Source organism: Zootoca vivipara, chromosome 12 (assembly GCF_963506605.1).
Source record: "Zootoca vivipara chromosome 12, rZooViv1.1, whole genome shotgun sequence".
Taxonomy (NCBI): Eukaryota; Metazoa; Chordata; class Lepidosauria; order Squamata; family Lacertidae; genus Zootoca; species Zootoca vivipara.
Genome location: NC_083287.1, coordinates 47,450,526 through 47,473,660, shown reverse-complemented (window position 1 = coordinate 47,473,660; position 23,135 = coordinate 47,450,526). Strand labels below are relative to the sequence as shown.

The following is a 23,135-nucleotide window of genomic DNA, read 5'->3' as shown; positions in this document are numbered from 1 at the left end:
CCACCCAGAGTGGCTGGGGAAACCCAGCCAGATGGGTGGGGTATAAATATAATAATAATAATAATAATAATAATAATAATAATAATAATAATAATAATAATGTTGTTGTTCCGGATGTTGCTGTTGGATTCCAACTTCCATCACCCCAGCCAAGGATGATGGGAGTTGGAGTCCAGCAGAATATGGAAGACCCCGTAGTCTAGGGCAATACCTGCATATTGATAGTAACCAAAACACAATTATTTGAAATTCACACATCTCCCAATCAGTTCTCCAACCAATCAATGTGTACAAAAATATGTATGCAGTATTTGGATAAAAAGTGTGCGTGCAAAGGGATACATTAGTGAGCATAATATAGGGGGGAAAGCATTGTGCTAGAGGAAACGGCTTGTGTATATTAGTCAAAATTGCATATAAAAATGTGTACATTTGAATTAATTTGTACTAAAATACTGATGGATCTTCATGAGGACTTTTTAATTATAATTTTTTTTATAAAAAAAATGCAGATGGCTGCAGAAATTTAGAGAAACTGAAATTGACTGATTCATCCCCCCTCAGTTACCTAAAGATCAGAGATTTTAGCACAGCTCTGAAATTGGCCGCAGGAGTGTTCAAAGGTGACTACGTTTTTTGAGAAGGTGACTACGTAATAGCGAGAGAGCTTTGGCCATACAGCAGCCCTTGGAATGATGATGTCAGATATTCACATTTTCCTACCTCAACAACAGTTTAAAAAGAAAAAAACAATGTGATCCACCAGGAATCCTTTGTTATTATATACTAACCAGACTGTGCATGGCACATTTTATTTCTATAAAACTATTAAAACTATTACAAAATATTCAAAAATACATTTTAGTAAATTGACAGCGGTTATTTATCAGTTTATTAATGCAAAACATCCTTTTTTTCCCCTCCTCTGTACAAACTATTCTCCATTGTCACATAATAGCCAACATGTGCGCTTTTTTAAAAATATTTTCTCATAAATTTCTTCCTCTTGATTTTGAAGGTAAAAATAAGAGAGCTTCTCCCCACCTCCCCAGAGTTTTGCAAATGAATTAAGGTGTGTGTAACAGTCTTGCGTTCCAAGAGTGTGGTTGAAAGGGGTGGCTGTTATCTTTTATACAAAGCAAAATATTTCCAAAGACAGTTAGAAACAATACAGAAGCTGACATTACATTTGATACTATTTAAATTAAAATAATATATTCTTATATTTTACACTATTTCAAAAAAAATGAAATGTGACTGTTAAGTATTGATCTCTCTCTCTCTAAAAAAAATTGAATTTACAATTCTGTGTATAAAAATATAATTTACGGACCCCTCCCCCCCCCCCTCCCTATGGAGTAGTATGTCTTTCGTTTGTTCCAGGACTCGCTGTTGTAGAAGAGCAAAGCAACGTACAGATGGGAGGGACAGAAGTTTTACTTTTGGAAAGTCTGGACATGTGTCACACATAGAAAAATAGAACTCTGTGCACTTTTGCTTGGCCTTGCAAAATAATTTTCTTCTCCCCGTTGAGTGTACAGTTCACATGATAATAAATTATCAAAGAAACTATTTAAGGCTCTTGAAGGTCGGGTTCATATCCTTTAAAACATCTATTTCAAAATACCAAACAAATAAATATCCAGGAGATGAGGACAACGAAACAATCAAACAGACAACAAAATAGAAATCAAATAAAAAATATATATATTTATCAAGTAAACTGGGGGGGGGGGAATATTCCTGGGCTCTTCCTGCTCCTTAAAGTCTACTTTGGACTTTCCTACTATTATTATAATTGTTTTAAAGTCTTTCATTCTCTTTCTTTTTTCTTTCTTCATCTTAGTTTTCTCCCCCCCCCTTTGTACTATTTTCATCATCATCATTGTTCATTTGCAGGCCACTTTCCTATGGTAAACCATGCTCAAAGTGGCTCACAACACCAAGAGGTTTACATAAGGTGATTATCTGTTCTTATGACAGGTCAAGGTGGGGTGTGGAGAGCCGTCCCCCTCAGCTGGCCATGCCCAGTGGGTGTATCATCTCAGAATCCAATACCCAGCGGCCAATGTGGTAGAGGAGGCGGGAATACCAGTGGACTCCTGCTGGGGCGTCGTCCAGGGCAGCGGCTGGGAAAAGGACCGGGGAGGAGAGGCCGCTGGGATACAGCATCGCGAGGAGAGCGTGAGTGACTCGGAAAGGGGCAAACGCCCAGTGGGCCCAGCTATGCTCCTCGATGACCGCATAGCACGACGCCAGCACCTGATTGATGAGGATAGTGCCCTGAGCAGTGAGCGGGGCGTAGGCACCCAAGGCTTCTTCCCGCAGGGACACGCTGTGCACCTCGGCCTGCAACAGTGTCTGGCTCCCTTTGCCCAGCACGTAGACGCGTTGCCCCGGCTGAACGCGGCTGGCGAAAACAGGCTGGGGCTTGGAGTGGTTCTGCGGCGGCGCCACGAAAAGCAGGTGAGCCGCCGTGAGCAAGAGGCGTGCCCGGGGCTGCCGGGTCTCGATCACGTAGAAAAGCTTGCGGACGGGAGGCTCCTCCTGGTCCAGGAAGGTGAGGAACTCGCTGTAGAGCAGCTGCCCTTGCACGTCGGCTGCCAGGACCCGGTCGCCAGGGTGGAGGTCCTTCACCAGCTTGGTGCCCCCTTGCTCCAGGTTCACCCAGGCCGATCCAGGGAAGCAACCGCCTGATTTGGCCGCCACTGAATTCTCTGGATGTGGAAGAAGGGAAGGAGTGTTAGAAGAGAGCAAGGACACCAACTAGAAACAGGACAAATCAAGACAATTGTCAGGGACCTATCAAAATCTGGATCCTGAATCTTACCAGGAGCAGGAGGACAGAATAGATTTGGAACAGTGGTTTGCAGAGGGACATAGTTCAGAAGGCAGAAGCTGGGAAATATTAAATGGGGAACAGCTAGGAGAATAAATACTGCAAGAGAGTGGGTTAACAGATTCTCTGGACAGCTCCCCCCCCCTTCTCCAAAGTCACAGAGAGCTCAGAAAGCGGCAGAACAGAAAGCCCAGAGGGTACAAGCTCAGATTACAAGATGTAGGAGTGATGTAGATCAGGGGTCCCCAAACTAAGGCCCAGAGGCTGGATGCGGCCCAATCGCCTTCTAAATCCAGCCCGCGGACAGTCCGGGAATCAGCATGTTTTTACATGAGTAGAATGTGTCCTTTTATTTAAAATGCATCTCTGGGTTATGTGTGGGGCATAGGAATTCGTTCATTTTTTTTTCCAAAATACAGTCCGGCCCCCCACAAGGTCTGAGGGACAGTGGACCGGCCCCCTGCTGAAAAAGTTTGCTGACCCCTGATGTAGATTAATAGGGACAGAAGCGGGTGGGATTCTTAATTGAGAGCACCACCATTCTTGGTGCCACGGGGGAGGAAGCCGATTCCCGGAAGCCTGACAACAAGCAATTCCTAGCAACAACACAAGTGAAACTTGGAGTTATCAGGGATACTAAACTGCCGCCGCCCTGTATCTCTCTAGCTCCACCTTCTGCACAATTTCTGTGACATCACATGGTGCAACATGACATCATCCTGCCTGTGTGTTTCCCTAACCCAGCCAGCCAGTCATGTTAGAATTGGGTAGGGAGGTGTACAGTGTGGCGGCAGAACTTCTTGCATTATTTTGTAAAGCATGGCGAACCTTGCCCACTGGAGATCAGATGCAGCCCTCCAGCCACCAGGGCTGTCCCTAGGCCATACACCTCACTGGTGCTGCTTTACACTCTGCCTGGGTGTTTTTGCCTGGCTGGAAAGCGTCCTTGATCCCCATTAATGCTTTTTGCTCGAGGATAGAGAGCTTGTGTAGAAACTAGCCTACCAAACAAAGGCAAAATTCACATTCACTGGATTCATTTTTAACTCTCCTCTGACCACCACTGGCAAGTTGCCCCAGAAAAATTGCCCAGGAATAAGTGTGTCCCTCAAGCCCTGTTCCTGCAGTGGAATTTACAAAGAAGAGGGATATAAGAGACACAGGCTTTTGTAACTCTCTAGCCAATTGTTCTGATATAATGTGCACCAAAGTCAATAGTTCCCTCTCAAATTTGGCTCAATTTAAAATAAACATTGGAAGCATCAGAACTAATTCTACTGTGGCTTCTCTAATAGTAAGATGGTAATGAGAATAATAATGTTGTTGTTAAATAGAAAAAAATTCCTTCAGTAGCACCTTAAAGACCAACTAAGTTTTTATTTTGGTATGAGCTTTCATGTGCATGCACACTTCTTCATGTTGTTGTTGTTGTTGTTAAACTGCCCTTTAACGCAAAGTTTCCCAAGACAGGGTAAAAATATTCAAATAAAGCACAACAACAGCATTAAAACCAAAAAAATATTACTCAACAAGATGGCAAGAAAGCACAGCTGAAGATATTTCCTACAAGATAGCCTGCCTGCAAGCTTTTCTGTCCCTCAAAGACAGAAACAACAGTTTCTGATGCTCAGGCTGTGGGAGCCAATTATTACAAATCGAAAATGGAACTTTCCATGCACAAGTGGGCAATATCAGCAGGCTTGTGGGGTGAGGGGTACCCAATATTTCCAGAAGTACATAAATTCTGCAGGGAAGGAACCCTAAAAAGTGAGGGAGTTTTTTTTTAAAAAAAACCAACAATTCCATGTTTCTGATAAATCAATAAAATAGATATTTTAAAAAATGAGGACCAAGCATACTCAGAGGCCACAGAATGCTGACTGCTGGCTGGAGGACCCTGAGGTCAAGCCACACTCTCTCCCTCTAGTCAGTCCTGCCTCCCCCCCTTGAGTGTTTGTGGTTGCCTGGAATGTGTCCTTGAACTCAGTAGTGTTTCCTGGTGGTGAGGATGGAGGATGGAGAGGGGTGAAAGAGAGAGTTTGTGTAGAAACCAGCCTGTGGTGCACTGGAAAGAGAGACACTGGCTGCTCAGCTCTCTTTTGCCTCTGGTACCACACACCACTTGGTGGGAAAGGTGCCCCACCTGTGCTCTAGACTAGAGCACTGGGGGAAGTCCAAAGGGTGGGTAGATACAGCGGTCCAGGGACTCAGCTACATTAGTAAAGAAAAAGCATTTTATATGCGTTATAACACAGCGACACCAGATGGCGCTGTGAGGGTCCGTCTTTCATCAACGTGATATATCCCACTTTGAGGTTTACAACGCATTTTCCTGAAACGCTTTTTTGACATGTCTAGATCCAGCCAAGCATTGCCTGAAGCGCTGCCACCACAACAGACTGACGCAGCAGGATCCCCCACTGTTGCCGTTTTGCTCAGGGCTCCCGTCAAACCTGAAGCCGGCTTTCTGGCAGCTCTCTAAGAGACTTGGGCTGACTCATCCTTCACTACCCCTTCCTGGAAATGGTCCCTGACTTTCCATTCAATTATTGCCATTCAATCCCCTCCAGCAGAACACAGCCATCCTTTTGTGGCTGGGATGGAGGCTCTGTGTAACTGCAACAAATGCACAGTGCTGCTTCTATTGCATCCCCTGTGGGGGTGTGTGTGCAAGATAACAGGTGCAGGAGCCTTTGGGGGGACCTCTGCTCTGCAGCAGGAGCGTGATGGGCAAATGGGCCTTCAGGTGGCCCTGCAAGCCGATACCTTCACTTTGGCCTGCAGCTTATTCACCTTGCTGCTAATCTTGCACTAAAGTGGAGCTGCTTCTGGAAAGCTCACTCTCCTCCTGGCTCGGGTCCATGTCTGCTCCTAGATCACTACTTGTAATTATGATTCTAATACATTCCTAAGTGCAAGGGAAAATCCAAGGCTTAATTTGAGTAGGGATCAGCCCAGGAACTTGCCTTGAATGCCAGAGGAATAATTAAGAAGGGAGTGCTTGGAACGTGCGTAAGGAAAGCCTTGTCTCCTCAACACTGGACCTAGATATTAAATATCTCAGGTTGATTATTTCCTGCCTGTCCTTTTTGTATTTAAATGCTCCGTGCCTAGGTGAGACTGGGAAAATCCCAGCTGCGGCCACATTACTGATTCTCAGAGCTTGCTGCCGTCATTTCTCACAACCACAGCCCTTACTGCTTTTATCCTCACTGGTACAGCGGAACAGGCTAAATGCTAAATCACCAGCTAAATTAAATGGGTCGGAATAGCCACGGTCTACGTCTGCGTATCTGGGGTGAGGAGACCAGCTTCCAGATTCAAGAGTGTAGCTCTGAGCCTCGCAACTACGACTTTTTTTAAAAAAATAATAATAATTAAAGATTAAATGCTGGGAAAATCCCTACCGTTGGCAACAATGCTGGGCTGAGTGGAGGTGCATTATAATGCCAGACGAGGAGTTTCTAGCAAAACATGCCTGCCTCCTTCCCAGGACAGGCTAGGAAGCTTTGAAATCTAATCTCCCTCCCGCCTTGTTCCTTTCCCACCCGTGCATGTTTGTACACCTGCTCCCTTACCTATGAAGTTAGCACGCATCACAGTGGAATGAAAGAAGGAGCAGGGAAAGTGTTAAGGGGCTCCCCCTTCTTCTTCCTTTCTCAGCTGCCCAGATGCTACTCACACAAGTGATTACAATGAAAAGCAGGGGGAGGGAGGGGAACCCCACCCAAGGCAGCGTTGCCCTTTTCCCTTTGTCTTTAAAGTTCGCACATTCGAGACACCTGCCCCGGGCTTGTAAGGTGTGTGATGGGGACACAGATTGGCTTTCACTCGGGATGGGAGGGTGGACCTGTCAAGTTTGGCTTCATTGATGTCTCTTGTTTTTCCACTCTTAAGCTCAGCTCGTTTCTGCTGCAGTTCGTAACTCGTGGAAATTAGCCAGCATTTAAGCGTTCATATCTTTGGGTGCAGTTGTCCCTGTTGATAACATTTTGAAAATGTTTATATTCCCCCAATTTTAGCAACTCTTTCATATATGCCCTTCGTAGGCACATTTTTGGGTTGAAGAACTGCATTGCAAAATTCAGGGAAGTAAACATTTCTAAGGATGGCTGCATTTCAGTGCTGAAGGCAACTTAAATGTAAAGGGAACTGGATTTCTCTCCTATCCCAGGCTTGAACTCAAGGATGTGAAACCAGCTGTCCTTCTAAACAGTGCTGGACTTACGTATAAGCTAAACAAGCTATACTTAAGGCCCCACTCTCTTGGGGGCATACCTGCCAAGTCTCCCGCTGAAAAATGCGGGATCAGCAGCGGTGCGGCACCGGAAGTTGCGTAGAAGCAACTTCTGGGGCCTCTGAACATGTGTGGGCACTGGAAATAGGGCAGAGCGGCACCGGAAGTCGCTTCTACACATGCCCGGTGGCCATCTTGGTGGTGGCCGCATGGCGGCGGCCATCTTGGTGGTGGCCGCCGCTATGCGGCCACCACCAAGATGGCCGCTGGGCATGCAACGAAGTGACTTCTGGTGTCGCTCTGCCCTATTTCCGGTGCCCACACATGGGCAAAGCAGCACCCAAAATGGAGGCTCCCTGGAAGGTAGGAAATCCGGGGGATTTCCGGGATTTTTCTCCTTTCAGGAGACCAGTGGGAAACGGATTAAAATCCGGGGGTTTCCCGCAAAAATCGGGGTACTCTGCAGCTAAGCTTGGGGCCCCCAAAAATTTAAAGAAAAAACAAACCTGGATGTACATTTCCAAAATATAAGATAAAAAACAAATAAAATAAAAACCTACATAAAGCAACAGTGTTTTGTGTTGTGTAGGCTCCTACGATGTAAGTCAGGCATAGGCAGCCTTGGCTCTGCAGATGTTTTGGAACTACAACTCCCATGATCCCTAGCTAACTGGGCCAGTGGTCAGGGGTCATGGGAGTTGTAGTTCCAAAACATCTGGAGAGCCAAGGTTGCCTATGCCTGATGTAAGTCCTGGGCCCCGCCTGCTAGCCTGCTCCCTAAAATATCACTGGTTTGCTCATTTCTATTTATAGGGTGCCTACATTCTCCATGGACTTTTCAACAATTACTTTGATAAAATACATATTTTGTTATGTGCAAATGGTTTTAGATACCTATTAGGTCCATAAATTACCATATAGCATATATTCAACACAAAAAAACAGAGACAATTTGTTGTTGATGTTGACCAAGGACAGCTGGGCATATAAACGGCCCCATTACCTTCAGTAGCTTAGGGCCTCATTAAACCTAAATCCAGCTGTGCTTCTAAGGCTGGGTTGCCACATTTCTACGCAATGGTGCTGTCAGGGAACAATCGTGAGGCAGAAGTCCTGAGCCCTCCTCAGTAGGAGAGCAGGACTCACCACATTTTTGAGTTCACTAAGTGAAGGAAAACACATCAAACGGAAGGGGTTGGGGTCTGTACATAAGCATTAAGTCCAGAGTCTTAAAATCAGCTCACTTAAGCTATAGTTTATAGACAGGGTTTCAACTCCTCTAAGTTCAGAGATCCATTTATCACACACACACACACACACACACACACACCGTTTAATATTTTATTATCATTGAATTAAGAGTTGCATGTGAATGGATATGGTGAATCATATCAAAAACAGTCCCCGAGTGACCGGAATTTGTTGACTGAACTTATATTTTAAAATGTCTTAACAACAACAGCACAATGCTTAACATTGTCTGCCTTGCTCTGTGCATTTTTTAAAATTATAATCAGAAACATGTACATTGAATAGGTCAGTTTTTATATTCTTAAGGTTTAACCTAGTTATATAATGAACATATTCCTTCACAGTGAAATAATATAATAATAATAATAATAATAATAATAATAATAATAATAATAATATTTATACCCCAGCCACTCTGGGCGGCTTCCAACAGAAAAACACAATACAATAATCTATTAAACATCAAAACAGGGCTGCCTTCAGATGTCTTCCAAAAATCTGGTAGTTGTTTTTCTCTTTGACATCTGATGGGAGGGCATTCCACAGGGCGGGTGCCACTACCGAGAAGGCCCTCTGCCTGGTTCCCTGCAACTTGGCTTCTCGCAACGAGGGAACCGCCAGAAGGCCCTCGGCGCTGGACCTCAGTGTCTGGGCAGAACAATGGGGTGGAGACACTCCTTCAGGTATACTGGACCGAGGCCATTTAGGGCTTTAGAGGTCAGCACCAACACTTTGAATTGTGCTTGGAAACGTACTGGGATCCAATGTAGGTCTTTCAAGACCGGTGTTATGTGGTCTCGGCAGCCGCTCCCAGTCACCAGTCTAGCGGCCGCATTCTGGATTAGTTGTAGTTTCCTGGTGACCTTCAAAGGTAGCCCCACGTAGAGCGCATTGCAGTAGTCCAAGCGGGAGATAACTAGAGCATGCACCACTCTGGCGAGACAGGCTGCAGGCAGGTAGGGTCTCAGCCTGCATACCAGATGGAGCTGATAGACAGCCGCCCTGGACACAGAATTGACCTGCGCCTCCATGGACAGCTGTGAGTCCAAAATGACTCCCAGGCTGCACACCTGGTCCTTCAGGGGCACAATTACTCCACTCAGGACCAAGGAGTCCTCCACACCTGCCCGCCTCCTGTCCCCCACAAACAGTACTTCTGTCTTGTCAGGATTCAACCTCAATCTGTTAGCCGCCATCCCTATATATCTCAACTCAGGAGGGTCAGAGCAATCCAGACTCCCTTATGGCGGGCTGGAAGGCAGGAGGGGCACTGGAAGAACCTCCCCACCTAAAAAAACCCACGGGTCATTCTGAGAGGAGGAGGAGGAGGGGCTGAATTAGCTCTGGATCCCAAGCTGATTTAACTGCAATCTAGTCAAAAGGAAACACCAGGTGAACATGTGCCCTACAACTCTTTTTTAGAGTTTTCAGTTTCAAGTCCATCAAGAACTGTAAAAAGAGAGAGAAGATGCAAAATGCCTAGTAATTGTTATCAGACACACAGGTATCTGATCGTGGTGGTGTCATGTGTTGTGGCTATATTTCAGCTTTAACAATGCTTTCTAAATGTGAATCTATACATATGAATGGGCAAATGTATCCTTTTTCTGAGCCATGCATTCCATCTTTTGCTAATGGAAAAGTGCCCCCCTCTAGTTAGCCTTCCACCTTATCCTCACACCCCTATAAGCACCCTGCCATGCTCACAATCATAAGGAGCTATTCAACTAAACCAGGCATTGGCAAACTTGGCCCTCCAGATGTTTTGGGACTACAACTCCCATGATCCCTAGCTAACAGGACCAGTGGTCAGGGATGATGGGAATTGTAGTCCCAACACATCTGGGGGGCTGAGTTTGCCTATGCCTGAACTAAACCCTCTGAAATGAATGAACATGACTAAGGTAGGTCTATGAATTTCAACAGGTCTACACTGAGCAAAATAGAGCTGAATGCCACTCACAGAAATCAAAAGGGGATTTTTTTTAATTTCCATGAACACTTCAAGCATGTAGATAGTGATCTTGAAAAATCCACCCTGAGCCAAGGAAACATTTGTGTGGGTGCTGCTTGGTCTGCCAAGTGGGTAATGTTTGGAACAATATCAAGGGCATCAGTTGCCGCTGATTATTATTGTTGTTTTTTTAAACCAGAAATGTTCCAATTCTAAAATGAAGCCCTCATCTTTAAACAAAAACTGTTATGTCACAAATTTTAAAAACTTCATTAGAATTCTATTCCACCTTTCTTCAAAGGTGGCACACATGGTTTCCCCGCTCCCCATTTTCCCCTCACAGCAACCCTTTGAGGTAGGGTAGCCTAAGAGAAAGTGATGGGCCCAAGATCACCCAGTGAGCTTCATGACTGAGTGAGGATTTGAACCCTGGTCTCCCAGGTCCTAGTCCAACACTCTAACCACCACACCACATTTGGGCTGTGTGCTTGTTTCTGAACATTCCTTAGCCTTCTTTTGTAGCTAACAGAACACTTTTTTCAAGCACTTCCCCACTAGCTGCGGCCTACTTTGAAACCCCACCCTGCTGCAATTAGGCTTTAAAGAAACCCCTTCTATCGACTCCAATAGAAGACTATTCAACTGTTTGCTGTCCAATACTTACACACACACACAAACACACACACGGTTTTGCACAAGACTCATGTTTGTCTTTCCAGTGCCCAACAAAGAAAACTATACTGCTGCCATACTTCCCGTGGCGGATAATATACATGGGTGACTCTTGGAATCAAGGAAATTTGGGAGGGAGGATTGATGTGGCAGGAGGATAAAAAACAAATAAATGTGCTATTCATTCTTCAGAACAACTCATACTTTAAATACGTGCCTCCTACTCTTCTCCATCAGCTAAATCTGTACTGTGAAAATATAATTCATACATTTGTGGTTCTGTCTTTGTCTCTGTGATTTATTTTGCTTTGGTTTTGGTAATAATTTTTATTATTATTTGTATATTTAATTCCAGATCCAATCCTATGCATATAAAGTTGCTAGGGTGGCCATTTACACATTACCAAAGAAGAGGAGATTTGCCAGCACAAGAAATGAAGACACCAACGGGTGTAAAATTTGCACAAGGACAGGTGACTTCCATCCCTGCTTAGTCTGTCGTCCAGGTGCTGAAATTGTTGATGGGACAATTTAAAGACCCTTGCAAGTCTCCCTTCTGATGGACCTCTATCTATGCAACAGACAGTCCTTCAAATTGACCATCTTCTGATCGCTCTTCAAGATAGAGGGCTGACCGTTGCAGATTAGGGCTCCAGTTCTGCTAAAAGCAGCATATGCAAAATTGATGCAAATTTGGATCATGGGCCCTGAGTTTTTAAGTACCAAGCAATGATCCTGTTTGTGTGTAAAAATAGAACTTACCATACTTGGGAGAAAAGACAGCTTCTTTCAAAAATAAAGTCTAAACATTCTTTTGCCACTCTGCAGGTGGCGCTGTGGGTTAAACCACAGAGCCTAGGGCTTGCCGATCAGAAGGTCGGCAGTTCGAATCCCTGCGACGGGGTGAGCTCCCGTTGCTCGGTCCCAGCTCCTGCCAACCTAACAGTTCAAAAGCACATCAAAGTGCAAGTAGGTACCACTACAATGGGAAGGAAAACGGCGTTTCCGTGCGCTGCTCTGGTTCACCAGAAGCGGCTTTGTCATGCTGGCCACATGACCTGGAAGCTGTACGCCGGCTCCCTCGGCCAATAATGCGAGATGAGCGCGCAACCCCAGAGTCGGTCACGACTGGACCTAATGGTCAGGGGTCCCTTTACCGTTGCCTTTAATGTCTTAAAAGAGCAAAAAGGTGTGGCCAATTGACCTCAGCGAGGCAACTCTCACCCTAGGGTCATTTTGCCATCTCTATCAGATATATCTGCTAGATATAAATTATCATCATCATTGCATCAGGCATTGAGTGCAGCTGTGTGGCAGGTGCAGTAAAAACACTGACTGTAGGGGCTCATATTTCTGTTTCTTCCAAAGCAAGCAAATCCATGAGCACCGCCTACACTTAAGGACCCACTGAAGTCAATAGACATGTTAAGTCATGTCAATGGTTCTACAGTGAGTAGGACTTAGCAGAATACAACCCTTACATTGTGTTTGTGTGTGTTTTTCTGTGTGTGTGTGTGTGTGTGTGTGTGTGTGTGTGTAAGAGCGATAAATTTTATAAGCATATATATATGTACATAAAACCTGTGCAACTGTTGCTGGAATAATGTAGGGGCAGTATAAAACTCGGGAGCTGTACTCTGCAGTAGCCACTGAAACTCTGTTACTATGGAAACGCAGTTGCCAGGGAGAAGAGGGACCTTGTGCCCTCGGATTTGCTTCAAACAGCAGACAAAATCCGTGGTCCTCCTAATGGCTTCACAGGTCCCATGTCAGCACACTTTTAATTTGACTCATTACTGGCCCAGTTTGAACAGGCATATCTCAGCTGATAGAAGATGAATGCAGCCACTAAAAGGTGTGCACGCCAAGATTTCTTCCTGCTCATCCCTGAAATAAAGAGACCACTTATCCTGGGCCTGTCATTTTGTGAGCTGTCCTTCACCCAACCCCAAGCCTGCATCACCAAATCAAGACTGTAAGATCTTTGGATCAGGGATTTTTGACTGAATGTTCTTGCATTTTGCCTGGACATGAGCTTTTTCACTCTCTTGTAACATAAGGCCAGGCCCAAGCTAAACTGACTGTGTTTCGTCTTGAGCTGATTCTCTTTCAGCCAGGACAATGCTGAAGGGCAGGAGAACAAAGAAAATAAAAGAGTCTTCTGTCTCTCCCAGAACCTGAAGCCTCAATTCCTTCTCATAAACATCAGCCAATACCATGTCTACTGTAATAGACCAACTTCCTTGGACATATTTATTGCCTGAAACAATTTAACACCTTTCTCCAAAGAATCCAAACATATCGGGTGGGTCTCTGGCTCTACCCAGGAAGTTAAACATCAGAGCTCAAACAAATGCTTTTCAAGTTCAAACAAGGAGCAGTTTTCAAATTCAGATTCAGATGTGGGTTTTTTGTTTCTTGCTGAATACTTGTATTCAGATCAAAAAACCTTTGAGGACTTTCTCTTGCTTATAGACACCCCAAATTCACCCAGGGTCAAGCTACTCTCTCACGGAGGACACAGCACCCCCCCCCAGGGATTGTGAGATGGAATCCCTGTTCCTTAGAAAACTTGGAGGAGATACTTAACCTTGTGCCCTCAATATAGCTTTGCTTTGGATCAGCATAGTTCACATGGGCCAGTTTTACAACATTAAAAATAAAATAAAAATTCCTTAGCATCCATAGGACCAGGAATAATAAGGTAGTAATAATAGTCCATCACAAGTTCTCCTTAGTAATTATTCATGGTCAAAGCAGATCTTCAAGGAAGGTGACAGATACTACAGTTTTATGAATGAGGAACTTCCTCAAGGGTACACAGAGAGTTCATGGATGAAAAAGGATTTGAACTCAGCAAGCCTCCCTACTTCAAAGTCAACACTCAGCTTGTTGCAAGAGTTGGACAAGAAAGAACATAAAAACCACGCCATGATCCCAAACACACTTGTTTGGAAACAAGTGTTTCCCCCATGACATAGAGATACCAGGATGTGGATCTTTGAAAGGCCACCACAGGATGATAACTTTAATGTATCTGGTGCCATAAACACTTCCTATTCCTGGAACTGCCTTCCGAAACACCTCTGTGCCTGTCTCTCCTACTTCAAAAAACCCAGCTCCAAAGCCACATTTTCTGCATAAGCTTTGGCACAACCAAGTAGCCACTGGTTGAAACACACCACTTGAGAGAAGCTTTATTTTCAGAACCACCTGGATCAGCCTGTCTGCTGGCAATCTAATTGGAGTCATCTCACAAGTCAGAACATTCCATCCAAGGAGATCTGGGTTCCAGCTTCATTGCCATGTTTAAAACTGCTCTTGGCTAAGTGGGTTAACTGGTTTAGATAGATGAAGGAAGGTGGGAGCCTGGCACCAGAAGGGAGCCTCAGGAACAGTTAGCAGCTGCCAGGCCTTTTCTCAGTCAACTGGAATGAAAGACTCAAAGGTTGCTTAATACCCTAAGAACTGGACCATCATCCTTGAATGCCATAGAAGCAGCAACCTTTCTACACCAAAGACAAACAGTGCGGTCCTGTAGGTGTTTACTCACAAGCAAGTTGTACGGCGTTGTAAATTGCTTCAGGACTTTTTGTTGTGGGAAGTGAGTCACAAATTTAATAAACCAATAGATATAAACGGTGTTCAGTGGGGCTTATTTCCAGGGAAGGGGCACCACTCTCAGTAGGTATCTGAAGGACTTGAGATACCTGTCACATTTGTGACATTGTCACAAATCTATATAAAAATTGCACGTGGTTGCAGGTAGTTTGGTTCTTACCAGAATTGCACTTTGCACGTGCATCCAAACTACAGAAAAATATTAAAGGGGAGGGAAGCAGGCAGATTTGGAACTTGAAACGAAAGATTGTGGCTTTAGTTTCCTGGACCAGCTTTGTTTCCATGTAAGTGTGCATAGTGTTGCAGTCTTAGACTGACTACTCCATCTCCCCAGAAATCTTGGTGAGTCAGAAAGGGGAAGAGGGATGGCTACTAAGGGTATCAATTAGAGAACTATCAAGCACCCCCATAAAACTATAATTCTCACCATCCTCTGTTGCAGTTAAACTGGTACAAATTTGGAATTCAACAAAGAGTTTCAAAGGGTGGGCTAAGAAGACCCTTCTGAAGATTGCTGGACACCCCAGACTCTCAGAAAATGGCACCAGAAGGCAGGATGTGGGCATAAGCTTCCCTCACAGCTTTCTCTCAAAAGGAAAAAGTAGAACTGAGTCCTTCTTCTGCCATACTTTCCAGACATGAGATATCATGGTAGATAATGAGTACAAGTCTTCCTACCCCAAGGGTAGCCAAGATGGGGCCCTCTAATGTTGTACCCCAACTCCCATCACCACCAGGCAGCATGGTCCATGGTCAGGGATGATGGGAGCTGGAGTCCAACAACATCTGAAGGGTGTCCTGCCCCACCTCAACATCAGGTGTAGGGTGTGCAGAGCCTCACTCTGAGTGAGAAGGAAGGCGCTCAGATGCACTAGGGAAAGATTCCCAGATACATTTTGCCAAGGATTCCCCATATGACCATTCGGTCCAGTATCTAAAATTACCTCACGGTCCCACCCTCCGACATCAAGAGGTTTTGCAAAATAAGCTGCGTGAGCTGGCTGAAGTCAAGTGCCATGATGGGTTACAATGGAGCCAGGATGTTGAAACCCATCTGCCTTCTCTGTCTTTCAAGTTCCCTCTTCCTTCCTGAGTGGGCTATTTCCAGAGCAAATTTCCTCCTAAAAGCAGGCTGGGTCAGGGCAGCTAGTGGCTCCCTCCCTCTGTGGCTAGCCGGCTGAGCAATTACATTTCGAAATCAACCCTTGGAACCTTTCCTAATGCCTTTTCTCAGGAAGGGGTAAAATAGGAAAAACAAAACAAAACAGATTGGTATTGATCAGCTAACAATTTTATCTCCCCGGCTTGGGAGCGGAGGGTGGGGAAGGAAGCGAACAGAAATCTTCGGAAAGGGGGACATGCCAACGAAGAGGCAAGGAAGCCCTTTGCAAGGAGGCGGAAAGAAAAGTCCCTGACACCTTCAGACAACCACCCTCCCCACCGCTCCCCGCCAGCCACCCGTTCCCCCCCAAAGTCCTGGCTTCTTCAGCCTAGGCTTTATTTGCACACTCAGAGGGGCCTGATGAATAGGTCCAGTTGTGTAGCAACTCAGTAAACATGCCAGCAAGCTGGCGGAGGTGTGAAAATCTGCTTCTTTGAGCAGGCCCTTATTTGGGTTCTCTAATTAAAATCCAATAAAAGGCCAGCATTGTCATTCTGATCTGTGCAATAAAAGGGAGGCACTCTCAGAAGAGAGGACACTTCCAACACTCCACCCTGGCCCCCCCAGGCCCCCTATTTGTTCAGGTGTGGGGGGGGCCTCTATGCCAATTCACACACGCATACTTTTGCAAAAAGAAGACCCTACACAACCCTGCCTCCCCACCAAAGGGCCTTCCAAGAGCTATTTGCACAGACCAAGACCCTTTTCCCAAACACTCAAGATGTGTATTTGAAATTGAAATGGAGGAGTTTGCTTTCAGTCTCTTCACCCCCACCAGCCCCCACGATCTGTCTTGTCTCTTATATGGTGCCTATCGCCTCTTGACAGTCATTCAGGCCTTGTTGGGGGGGGGGGCAGCTCGCCTCTTTTGCATTCCAATCTCCGGGATCATACTTTTTGCAAACAGAGATGGCAGCTCAGAGAACCTCCCCTGCCTGGAACGCTTTGGTTTTTTTAATCTCCTCATCACATTCTCAGTCATGAAACCAGAGCTCGGCCATTGGAAACCAGCTGGAGCAGACGGGATTCAAGGCAGCGCTGGGGAAATCCACGTTGTATAGTCACACGACCTTGTGTGACATGCCCTCCAAGTTACCCCCCCTCCCTTCCCAAATCCTGAGCGTGCCCTGAATCTCAATGCCCAGATTGAGCCTGGTGGGGCGATTTGCTTCTGATGGAATTGAAGATGGAATTGGGTGGTGCTGGAGATGAGTATGGCCACCCAGCTTAGGCTGGCCAGGAGCAGCCTTTACCAACATGGCACCCTCCGTGCTACAAACCAGGGCTGATGGGAGTTGTAGTCCAACCATCTTTGGAGGGCACCCAGTTAGTAAAGGCTGCTTTGGAGTGTAGCGCTTGAAATGGTTGTTGAGAGCTCTATAAAGGGTGAATTCTTCCCTGATGTGAAGGCCCTATAAAACAATTTATTATTCTAGTATTGTTCCTTTTGTGTTGATCTTGTGGGTGGTAGCCCGGCTAACAGATAATTCATTCCAGAAGGCAGGTGAGATTGAAAACTTGGATTAGAGCTGATTTGACTCCTCTGGCAGGAACCAAACTTTAAAAAGAAATCCTGATTAAGCGGGGGTTTAGAACTGGACCTAGGAGGCATGGGCATGGCCAAAAGGGGGGTGGGGGGGCAGCTGCCCCCTTAAATCAAGTAAATCAATAAAAATACTTAACTCACTGAGGTTCTCCCTCTGCCCCCCCCCCACAACATAAATCCTGGCTATGCCCAGGCTAGGAGGCAAGCTGGAGCAAGATCTGTTGCTCAGACCTCGTAAGTTCTTCTCCATATCCCATCTGCCCCCGTTTCCCTTTCCTATTTCAGGTCTCACTATGTAACAATTTGGGCATGAAAACTATGGTTCCCTAATTCCATTTAAAACAGCAACAACATTATAGAAATTATAGAAGTAAGGTTTTTTTTCAGGGGTGAGAGTAAAAGTAATAACTTTGGCACCTTGGTATTAAATGGTAGTGCCTTAAAATTAAATGAGCAAGACTTCAAATCTAAGTTTCATTTAAAAAGTAATTCTGAAAGACGAATTTCAGTGAGAACCTGGAAATGTTTGAGAGATCCATAGAAATTCTGAGATCAATGGGAATTTTTAGTTCCAACTTGGACAAGATTTTGTTGCAGTTCCCCCAGTTGTCTAATTTTAATATTATCATTATCTTGTGATCCATCTTTGAACAATTATAGGGTGGAAATGCTGTATGTACATTTGTATATAAGCAGACTGTAAATAAATATTTATAAACTAAAACTATTTGGGTTCCTTTATTTAGAAATGAACAACTTCTTCAATACTTATTTTGTGCCCATGGTGTGGAGGAGACTCTTGAGCAGGGGTCCCCAAACTAAGGCCCAGGGCCTGGATGCAGCCCAATCGCCTTCTCAATCTGGCCCTCGGATGGTCCGGGAATCAGCATGTTTTTACATGAGTAGAATGTGTCCTTTTATTTAAAATGCATCTCTGGGTTATTTGTGGGGCCTGCCTGGTGTTTTTACATGAGTAGAATGTGTGCTTTTATTTAAAATGCATCTCTGGGTTATTTGTGGGGCATAGCAATTCGTTCATATTTTTTTCCAAAATATAGTCCAGCCCCCCACAAGGTCTGAGTGACAGTGGACCAGCCCCCTGCTGAAAAAGTTTGCTGACCCCTGCTCTTGAGAGTCCCATGGACTGCGAGAAGTTCAAACCTATCCATTCTCAAGGAAATCAGCCCTGAGTGCTCACTGGAAGGAAAGATCCTGAAGCTGAGGCTCCAATACTTTGGCCACCTCATGAGAAGAGAAGACTCCCTGGCATAGACCCTGATGTTGGGAAAGATTGAGGGCACAAGGAGAAGGGGACGACAGAGGACGAGATGGTTGGACAGTGTTCTCGAAGCCACCAACGTGAGTCTGACCAAACTGCGGGAGGCAGTGGAAGACAGGAGTGCCTGGCGTGCTATGGTCCATGGGGTCACGAAGAGTCGGACACGACTAAACGACTAAACAACAACAACAACAACATGTGCTGAGTTTTCCACATGTCACTGGAGCTAGTGAATGTGCACAAGTGAGACAAAGGGAACTGGCAAGCACTATTACATCATAAGAACAACACTATTATACCATTCCACATTATTGCACTGTTATACAGTGCAGTGGCTTCTACCCCTCCAATGAGCATCTATTCGGGTCATCTGTTCTGTGCTATCATTGTTCTAGCTCTTGTGGAGATAGAGAGAAATGTGATCCGAAGAAGAGGCAAGGCACTGCGGCAATTGTCCTTCACTTCAAAAGAGTCTTGGGGGAAGACCCTTTTAACCCCCACACCACCTAGATTCTATGGCTTGCCTCCAGCTACACTCTGTTCAAAGTAGACCAGCTGAAATTCATGGTTTCTAATCAAACTAGGTTCTACTCAGAGTGGATTCTAATGGATAAACCTACCGGAAAGTTAGACAAGTCCGTGCACTTCAGTGGGTCTACTCTAAGTAGAACTTAGTTGGAATTAACTCAGTAGTCCATTTTGTTCATTAATTCAGCCTTCGCCCACCTGGTGAATGATGTTGGACTACAACTTCAATCAGCCCAGCCAACTGGCTGGAGCTGATGGGAGTTGTAGTCCAGTAACATCTGGACGTCATTGCATTGGCAAAATCTTCCATAATCTACAAACTACAGTACAAGTCTGTCTGTCTGTCTGTCTGTCTGTCTGTCTGTCTGTCTGTCTGTCTGTCTGTCTGTCTCTCTCTCTCTCTCTCTCTCTCTCTCTCTCATTCATCTCCTGCACTATTTTTGTATGTATATCTTAAAGGACAAACATAGGTGGTTATTGGCTGCCACCACAAGATGTTCCATGCTCACTATGAGGATCATTAAAAGTATGTGAAACAGAAATTGCCGCAGCCCATTATTCTTCCTATCTACAATGAGGAAGTCTCTGTCCTAGACTTCTGGATGCTGTTATGGACCAATCTAGTTGTTATTAACTCTGGGTCCAGATTTTAACCATTTCCATGCCCTCTTCAGTGATTGAGTAAGGCTGCAATCCTAACCATGCCTTCTCAGACGTATGTCCTGTCGAATCTAATTGGGTTGACTTGCAGCCCAATGGCAGCCTAAATCGCAAGCATCTTTAGATGTTTAGAAACGGTACCTATACACAAACTTGACGTTGTCCAACATAAACCACCAAGTCCTTTGGACATTTCCAGTGATCCTACAGCACCCAACATGCACCACAATCATTATTAAACTATCTTTGTGTGTGTGTGTGTGTGTGTGTGTGTGTGTGTGTAGGGACTTAAGTTCCTGTTTTGGAAGCCAGGTTTTGGCGGATGGGAAAGTCTACACTATCGTATCCACAATACAAATGTTTAACGATAGATAATTTGCAAGAGCTACAGGGTGGAAATCCAGTTGCAGTGCCCTTTTGAAGGGAAATGAATAATTTAGGCCAGTTGTTAATTATAGTAATAATTATTAACTGGGAGAGGGCTATCAATGGCTACTAGCAACAGAGGCTACACTCTGCCACCATAGAGGGATGCAGCAATGCTTCCAAATAATGGTTACTGGAAACCACAGGAGGGAAGAGTGGCCCCTGTGCTCGGATCCTGCTTGCAGGTTTCCTACTGGCATCTGGTTGGGCACTGTGAGAATAGGATGCTGGACTGGATGGGACATTGGCCTGATCCAGCAGGTTCTTCTTATGTTCTTAAATCCAGGTGGATTTTTCTGAAAGTTATGGATGAGTATCCCTGAGCATTCCCTGCATAGGAAAGTTAACCCTCCGTCCTAAATATCTGCCACTTCCTCTTTGTTTAAACTTTCTTCTTCTTCTTCTTCTTCTTCTTCTTCTTCTTCTTCTTCTTCTTCTTCGGCGCGGCAGAAAAACAAGGAATATTTAGGTGCGTCCTCTGCCCGGGGAGGGCAACCAGTGACTCTCAAAATGTCCTTGGACTACAATGCCCATCACCCCTGATCATTGGCCTGGCTGGCCGAAGCAGACAGAGCTGAACAACATCCAGAAGGCTAGCTTATGCACATATTCTTACGCATACACGAAAATACACGCACCTTTTCATCTTCTTCCTGTAAACTAGCCTTGTAAGGCTCAGGTGCTTTGTTTTCACTGCTTAATTAAATAACTTGATGCTGCTCAAGACTTTTAAAATGTTACCTCTCATAGCCTGAAGCCAAAGAAATGTAGTATATGCCATCTCCACATGCCCACGAACCCTCTGCAGATAGTTATTTAAACAGGGGCAGTGAATTTCCTACTCATTTCATGGTAGGGTGGGGGGCAGAGATGGAGCTCTGTGTGTGAGGGTGTGGAAGGGGAGAGGGGGGGCATATATTTAGGGATAGGAACTCTTTTCCTTAGAGGCTAGTTAGAAGAAACCGGAGCTGCTTCCATCCTCTTCTCAATGGAATCATCTCCATTGACTTAAATGAGTGGCTGGTCCCCGCCCTCCTCCCAAACACGAGCACGCCGTTAACTCGTTTCTTATGTCAATCGATATATTTAGAGCAAGTTCATTATTTTTCTTTCGCGAATGCATGTTTCTTGGCACGTTTAAAGTGGTGGGGTTTTTTTTGTTGTTGGGGTGTTTTTTTTGTTTTTTTTTGCCCCAGCTGAAAGCTGCCATTGAACTACTGTTTAAACTCCAGGCAACAAACAAACGAGAGGAGGTGGCAAAACAAGCGGCCTGACTCCTCCGAAATAATTCACCGTTAACTGTTTTGCTAAAAAGCGACAATTTATGCAGATAGCTTGAGGGGGAGGGGGCCGGCCACATGAGTGCATTTCTCCGCCGGACCAGCAGGTGGCGCTGCAAGCACGGGGGATTCCCAGAACCGCCAGGTGGATTATAAGAAGGAAGCTGAGAAGGTGTGTGGGGGGGGGGGTGCTTTTGGCCCTTAGGTTTTGGCTCATCTAAACGGTGGCCATTTGTGATCCAGATTAAAAGAATTTGCCTCGTGTAAATGTGCCGATTTACAATCCGGATTTGAGAAAACAACTTTTTTCATCGGAGCTAGGGTGGTTTTATTGCAGATGACAGAGAAGCAGGAACAAAAAGAATAATGAGGAAGGAGTTTACTAATTAACCTATTTTAGGATGAATATAGGGCGAGGCGTGGTGGGAAAGCATTTGAAATCCAGTCGACACAGGACTTGGCCTCTTCCAGCTTGTTGCGAAAGAAAAATGGGGTCTTGGCCACACCCCATCTGTCAGAAAACAGCACTGGCCCTATGTAAGAGCAATTATGCCGGGTAAATTAGTTTGTGGGTCGCACTGCCTGTTGGAGAGTCAAACGCATGAGAATTCTCTACTAGAATCTTTTTCTTCTTCCCAGAAGAGCCACAAAGGGGATTGCCCTTCTACAAGACTGAAGGATGAGCAGCAAAGGACTGAGCTGTCCCTGCCTGAGAGTTGTTTGCATTTGAAGTGAGGGATGGGCTTGAGTTGGGGGTGCCAGCTGCTTACAATCCCAATCTAGGTCAGGCCTGAATGGGCTGAGTCAGTTCTAAGTCTGAAGGAGCTGGAATTGGATTGTAAAGCCTCTAATCTTTACAATCCAAGCCTCTAATCTTACTACAGGTGCAGCAATGCACTACTATCCCGGTTTGAGCGCTAGCATCAACTTTCTGGTGCTCACCAGGGAGTTAAAAGTGAGCTGAGGAGTGAGTTAAACCGCATCAAGGGCGACCCACATTGTAGCCACAAGTAAACCAGCCTCTCTCACTCGCTGCGCCTAAATCCATCTTGCAATTTGACTGGCAGCCTCAAGTGCATTTGCCAATGATTCAGCAGAGAAGGAATCCCGACTGCTAGGGGCAAGCCTGGCCTATGACCAGTGAGCTTTGACTCTTCCTCGGGATAGGGTAGGGTGCGCGTGGGATCTAATCTCCTTCTAGTGAGAACCCAGCATCTCCCTGTCTAAACACAGTCCTGGAAAGTAAAATGCTGTTGCTTGCAAACTAGTCAAAATAAAGCTGCGCAGACTTCGTACTCGGGAGTTGGAAGCAGAAAAGCAAAGGGCTTAACTGGCTTGAGGAGAGAGGTTTTCAACGAGCTCTCTGTATTCAGATTCCTAGACAGTTTTCCTTGGCAGTAAGTCAGTGACTTAAATGGAGCTGGCTTCAAGTGGGCAGCAGGACTGCAGTCTTTAAATCTGACAGGCAAGCCTGGGATAGCCTTTTCTCAGGTGGTTTCCAGAGGAGGGTGGGAGCCGCAGCTCAGTGGAGTCTGGGGCAAGGTCTCCCCATGGCAATGAAGGGCAGATCCGTCCGTGAGAGGTGGATTCTCCCTTACATTGTGGGTTCAGTGGACATTGACTGCAGATTTCACATTGGAGTTTTGTCCCTTAGGGCAATTGGGGCCCTGCCCCTCCCGG

General features: G+C 45.4%; 1 protein-coding gene across 1 annotated transcript in view; it reads right to left on the bottom strand.

Annotated features, from left to right (window-relative positions):
- Positions 1-778: 778 nt before the first annotated feature.
- SHH (sonic hedgehog signaling molecule) overlaps positions 779-23,135 on the bottom strand; it is a 33,033-nt gene continuing 10,676 nt past the window's right edge. Inside the window, exon 3 of the mRNA XM_035129645.2 lies at positions 779-2,717. Coding sequence (XP_034985536.2) covers positions 2,014-2,717 — 704 coding nt within the window. The 3' untranslated portion in view covers positions 779-2,013. The remainder of the gene's footprint in view (positions 2,718-23,135) is intronic.